Here is a 5,446-nt window from a genome sequence, read left to right on the forward strand (position 1 = left end):
CACGGCCCCCGCCGGCCGCCCCGCCCCCACTGACCGCCCCCACGGCCCCCGCCGGCCGCCCCGCCCCCACGCACTTGAGGAGTTTGACGTTCCAATCATACAGACTGTCGTTGACAAGTTCGACTGCATAGTTTCCTGGAAGGAGGGGAGGCGGCAGCGCGGTCAGGAGGGCCGGGGATGGCCCCCAACGCACACCGTCGCCCACCCGGCGGAGCACAGAGCAAGGCTCCCGGTTCGCCCGTGATGAAGTTCATTTATTTTGAGAACAAAAAACAGAAGAAGGACACGTCCACGAGTCGGAGGAGGGCAGAGGGGAGGGAGAGGGAGAATCCCACGCAGGCCCCCCCCTCAGCGCAGAGCCCGGTGCGGGGCCCAAACCCACGAACTGTGGGACCGTGCCCGGACCGAACCGCCCGGGTGGCCCAGCGCCCGCACTCACCGCCTTTGAAGCTCTGTGACCGGTATATGTCCCTGAGCTCCTTCATCAGCCGGTCAGTGGCCTGCACCGAGCCAGACACCGCCCCCTGCGGGGAGAGGAGGCGGCGTCCGGCACTCGCCCGCCCGCCCGAGACAGGAGGGTGGCCTGGCGGGTGCCCGCGACCAGCCCACCCAAAGAAAGGGTCTGCTCCCCGACAGGTCCACACCACCACCCAACCTCCCGGCAGGACCCACCAGCCCCCCGGCCCAGCCCCGCCCTGGAAGGCACGTACATTTAAGTAATCTTGCCTCTGGTTCTTTTTAATCTTCTCCAGTATGGCCAAGTTTTCCTTCCCAATGCCATCATCTTCGGATTTCTTGCCCTCAGCTGGCTCCTCCTCTTTCATTTCATAGTGATCTAGGTCTTCCGTGTCCTGGGGAGGCGTGGGGCAGCGAGGCGGAGAACAGGAGAGAACCAACACGGGTCAGGCCGAGGGGCCGCCGCCTGCCCTGCACCACCCGGCCCGCGGCCGCTGGGGGTGGGGCGGTGGTCGGTCGGGCAGGCTGTGGCCACGGCCGGCTCTGGGTCCAGAGCACCCCGGCCCCGCGCCCGCCAAAGGAATCTAGTCAGTCTCACGCAAGAGCCTGCGAGGACGCAGGAAGGCAAGCAGGGACTCGGCTGTCTTGTCCCCGAGACCGACCCTGTTCCAGCTGTCCCTAACACTGTCCCTTGGCAGCAACGGCTCCTCTGTAGGTCCTGGCCTGACGCCGTGACTCAGAGTCACTTCTCATCAGGTCGCCACAGTTGCCGGGAGTTGTGAGGACTTGGGTCGCCATCTCCCACCCTCTCTGTGGGTGCAGGGCCGGGGTCAGGTCTGCGGAGGCGCCCACCGCTGAGGGGAACACGGGAGGTGGCGGAGGCCACGGGGAGAAGTGGCCCCTCTGGTGGCCAGTGAGCTTGCCGTGGGCGGGGTGGCAGAGAGGCCTGTGGCCCAGAGGATAGGCGTCACACACGACCCCTCTGTGGGCCCGAGGCCCTAGTGGAGCTACCCTGGAACAGAAGCCGGTGTCATCGAGTGACGTCCCCGCTCTAGCACATCCCAGGCACTAGTGACCTAATTATGACCGCAGCCAAGGGGACCCGCGGACACTGACCGCGCGCCAGCGCCGCGCCGGACCCTGCACCGGACCCCGCACGCCCCGGCTCGCTGCCTCCTTGCGATCGCTGTGCTGCTGTTCTGTTGTTGCTCCCATTTCACAGACAAGCAAGCAGAGGCCTACTGAGGTTTACCGTCACACCCAAAGCTACACAACCCTCAACGGAGCTAAGACGCGAGTCACGGTCCGCGCAGCTCTGAAGCGCAAGTTCTCAACCGTCACGTCACTCTTTGCAGAAGAGCCTCTGCTTCCAGGAAATTGGCCAGAATCGCTTGGCACCCGTCACAGACCTCGGGGAGCGCGTTACACCCAGCCCCGCGCTCCCCCTTCACGACACCCACCTGCACTGGGGTTCCGATCCTGCCTCAGAAACGAGGCAAGTGCGGCTCGGGGGGGAGGGGCTCAGACCCCCCCCCAGGGGTGCGGGGTGTGAGCTCAGGTCTGCCGCCAAGGGCCCCCAAACCCATCTTGTTGACTATCGGGCTTCAAGATCAGAGCGATTCGCTGCCTTCAGTGCTCGGGGGCGCCTGTCTGCTACGACCATGGCTGGTCCTCCGGGTCAGTCCATCTGTCCCTAGTCCCTTCTCTTCCCAGCCTAGACTGGAGCACTGTATACAGCAGGTGCTCAGCACTGCCGACAAAGAGCTTCTTGCTGATGCTGCCCCAGACGCAACCCTACCTCAGGCATCTCCTCATCTTCATCTTCTGAAGACACGTCCTCCTGTGTGCACTGCGGCCGGGAGGGAAGGACAGCGATCAGAGCCTCAGTGGCCTCCCAGCACGTGGCCTGCGGCCTCGGCCCCGGAGCCCTGGGGCTGGCGGCTGGGTGCCTGCCCCCGTGCCACCAGCCGCTCAGGAGGGAGCCGCAGCCCAGGGAGTGACCTCACGACAGGACCGTCCTCCTCCTGCTGCCACAGGCGAACGTTGCGAGGACAGCGGCTGCATGACCCCCTCCCAGGTCCCGGCCCGAAGACCCTCTCCGTGACTCAACTATCTCTAGACTGAGCCCAGCTGTTGGCTCTCCCGGAAGCCTGGGCCCGGGGCGGCACCGACTGCTACCGCTGACAGTAAAGACCTCCCTTCCCCTCGACACGGAGGATGCTGCCCTCGGGGGGGGCTCTCACAAGGGAGGCGTGGCCACCGGTGCCCCATTCGGCTACATCCCGTGGGCAGGACCAGAGCCAAGAGCCGCGCTCCGTGCAGTGCGTGGAGCAGCGGCAGGTGCGGAGAGACCGTGCGGGGGCGTCGAGGTCAGCAGTGGGCACTGCCCAGCGCCCCGGGCTCACCTGCTCGGCCGGCAGGGGCTGGTCCAGCATCTCCACGTCCGGGTGCTGAGGGAGGTTATAGAGCTTGCACAGGTCGGAGATGATCCTCTTCAGGTGCTGCAGGAGCTGGGCAAGGGGACCACAGTGACGTCAGACACCCCGCCCCCACCCCAGTCTGGCCCGTGGGTGGATGAGCTCCCAAACCCCCATCCGGGACCTAGTGGCTGGGGGCGTGGGGCGGGGGCCCGGGGCCAGTCCCGGGTTTGAGGCAAGGCTCTCCCTCCCCTGCCGGGAGTCCGCCCCCAAGTACTGGGCCTCCTGCACTAACCCCCCCCCAGACACGTGACCAGCTCACAGAGATCTCCAGGACATGGGCCTCGTGCCCTCGGCCCGGCAGCCCGGCCCCTCACCAGAGTATTCCCTTTCTTTATGTCCACCAGCCTCTCCAAGACAGCGGCCAGGTTTGGGTCATCGGACTCCACCGACCAGATGGGGGGCACAGCGGGGTAGGACTCCTGAGGGAAAAGAGCAGAGAGAGCGATCAGCACGGGACCCCGCGACGGGGAGACCTCGCCTGCTTTCTGTTCCCCACGGTTTCTGGTCCCCAACAAAAGCCCAGCTCGGCAGATCGGCTTCCAACAAGCAGCTTCCTGACAAATCCCAGACCAGGACGAGTCCCCGAGAGGACCTTGTGTCGACAGCCGCCACGCTCTTCTTTCTTTCCTGGGAGGAGAGCGTCAGAGGCGCAGCCCAGCCGCCTCTCCTGCACCCCACACGGCGCCCCCCGGCCCTCTGCTTCTCAGGTCCCGCCAGGCGCTCGGGAAGGGACCCCCAGGGCACAGCCGTGCCGAAGTGAAGTGAAGGCTGCGGTCACGTTTGGCTCCGCTGGGGAAGGAGAACCGCGAACCAGGCGGAATCTCCAGAACCCACTGGTAGGAGGCCGGCAGCAGGACCCCCCAACCCGGTCACTCCCCACGGGACTGCCGCCGGGCCGGCTCTCCGTCTCCCTCAGGGCAGTCGCGGGCTCCAGGCCCCACGAGGCCACTGGGAGAAGGACCCACGCGGCTGAGCCGACTCGCCGAGTGCAGCCTGACCAGACACCCCCTCTGCCCAAAACTGGGGCCCAGTTCAGGCCAAGTCTCCTTTACTTGGGCCACAGGGAGTCTGACTGAGCCTTCCGACCTCGCTTCCTTCCGGGGACAAAGACAGGCCGCTAAGAGGGGGCATGCCTGCCCTTCAGGACCGTCTCCTGCTGGGGTCTTAGCTCCGTGGAGCACTAATCCTCAATGCGGGAGGAGAGCGATTATGAAAGATGCTCAAGTCTTCACCTCACTGAACCACACCGGGTCCTCTAACCTCAACTTTTTAATAGGAAAACGAAAGAAAAAATGGGACACATGCGTTTTGGGGGGCACCATCCACCCCGGGCTGAGGCTCAGCACACCTTGACCTGGTGGGATGAAGGAAAAGGGACAGGACACCAGACCCGTGGACACTGGACCCAGGCTCCCAAGTACCAGCCGGTTCACAGGTCAGTGCTCCCTGCACGCCTCCCACCTGCAGATGGCCTGCCGACAGAGCCCCGGGCTCCTAACTAACCGCCGGCGGCGCTGGGCGGGCAGGACGCTGTCCCAGCAGCTCCGGGCACTCCCCGTCCTCAGGCGCTGCCCCCTTCGCGGCGGGCCTGAGGACACTCGGGCAGGAGGCCTGCAGGGAATCTCCTGGGTGAGCCTCGTGAGCCGGGCTGCTCACTGGGCAGAGAAGGGGCTGTCGCTGCTCGGGGCCAAGGGGGCCGGCCTCAGTCACCACCGCCGCTGCCGGGAAGGGCAAGCGGAGATTTCCGAGGGGACCGGAGGGAGTGGCGGGTCTGCTACCGGCTGGGGCAAAAGGAGGAGAGTTAGAGGTGACGCCAGAATCACAGGAAGACCGAGGCAGAGAAGAGTCCGTGGCCTGCGAACTGCTCCTTGATAAAAATTCAGGGAGCAAAGCGGGGGCTTCGGGAGAGGTGCCTGGGCAGGGTTCCCACAGGTGGCAACGTCCTAAGTCACAGGCACTACCGACAAGGGGGCATCACGGGATGGAGTTCCAGGCCAGGTGGGTCCCCGCGGCTGAGCTCAGGGCACAGGCCTGGAACCCTGAGGTGACAGCACGGGAAGGAAGAGGCCTCCGCAGGTGGCCAGGTCACGGCCCGCGGGGATGTGGGCCGGTCGAGGCGCCATATGTCGAGGTGCGCGGCGGACGCCGGGTGCACAACCTCCGACGGCGGCGGCGAGAGTGACCCGCGGGGCGGCCGCTGGGCCCCGACGGGGGGGGGGGGGCTCTCGGCCTGCCCGGTCTTCGGAGAGCCAAGAGCTGTGCGGTGTGTGGCGACCCCGGGTCGCTGACCGGGGGCCGCGCAGGGGTCCTCACCGTGATGTTGCAGTGGATGCGGACGGGCTCCCCCGGCACCGACCCCCGCGGGGGCAGATGCGGTCCGGGCGCGGCTCCCGCCCCGGGCCCTCCGGCCCCGGCCAGCAGGAACTCGCAGCTCAGCTCGTCCAGGCAGGCGCTGGCAATGCGGAAGCGCTCGTGGCCGCGGTGGAAGATGGACTCGAGCAGCTTCAGCT

At 66.4% G+C, this 5,446-nt stretch overlaps 1 protein-coding gene across 1 annotated transcript in view; it reads right to left on the bottom strand.

The window, feature by feature from the left end:
- Positions 1-61: 61 nt before the first annotated feature.
- UBE2Q1 (ubiquitin conjugating enzyme E2 Q1) overlaps positions 62-5,446 on the bottom strand; it is a gene marked incomplete at its 3' end in the record, with an annotated part of 6,447 nt that continues 1,062 nt past the window's right edge. Inside the window, exons 3-9 of the mRNA XM_029933471.1 lie at positions 5,250-5,444; positions 3,251-3,355; positions 2,862-2,966; positions 2,255-2,305; positions 711-851; positions 440-524; positions 62-135 (exon numbers count right to left, since the gene is read on the bottom strand). Coding sequence (XP_029789331.1) covers positions 62-135; positions 440-524; positions 711-851; positions 2,255-2,305; positions 2,862-2,966; positions 3,251-3,355; positions 5,250-5,444 — 756 coding nt within the window. The remainder of the gene's footprint in view (positions 136-439; positions 525-710; positions 852-2,254; positions 2,306-2,861; positions 2,967-3,250; positions 3,356-5,249; positions 5,445-5,446) is intronic.

This window comes from Suricata suricatta, chromosome 3 (genome assembly GCF_006229205.1).
Source record: "Suricata suricatta isolate VVHF042 chromosome 3, meerkat_22Aug2017_6uvM2_HiC, whole genome shotgun sequence".
In the NCBI taxonomy this organism is placed as follows: Eukaryota; Metazoa; Chordata; class Mammalia; order Carnivora; family Herpestidae; genus Suricata; species Suricata suricatta.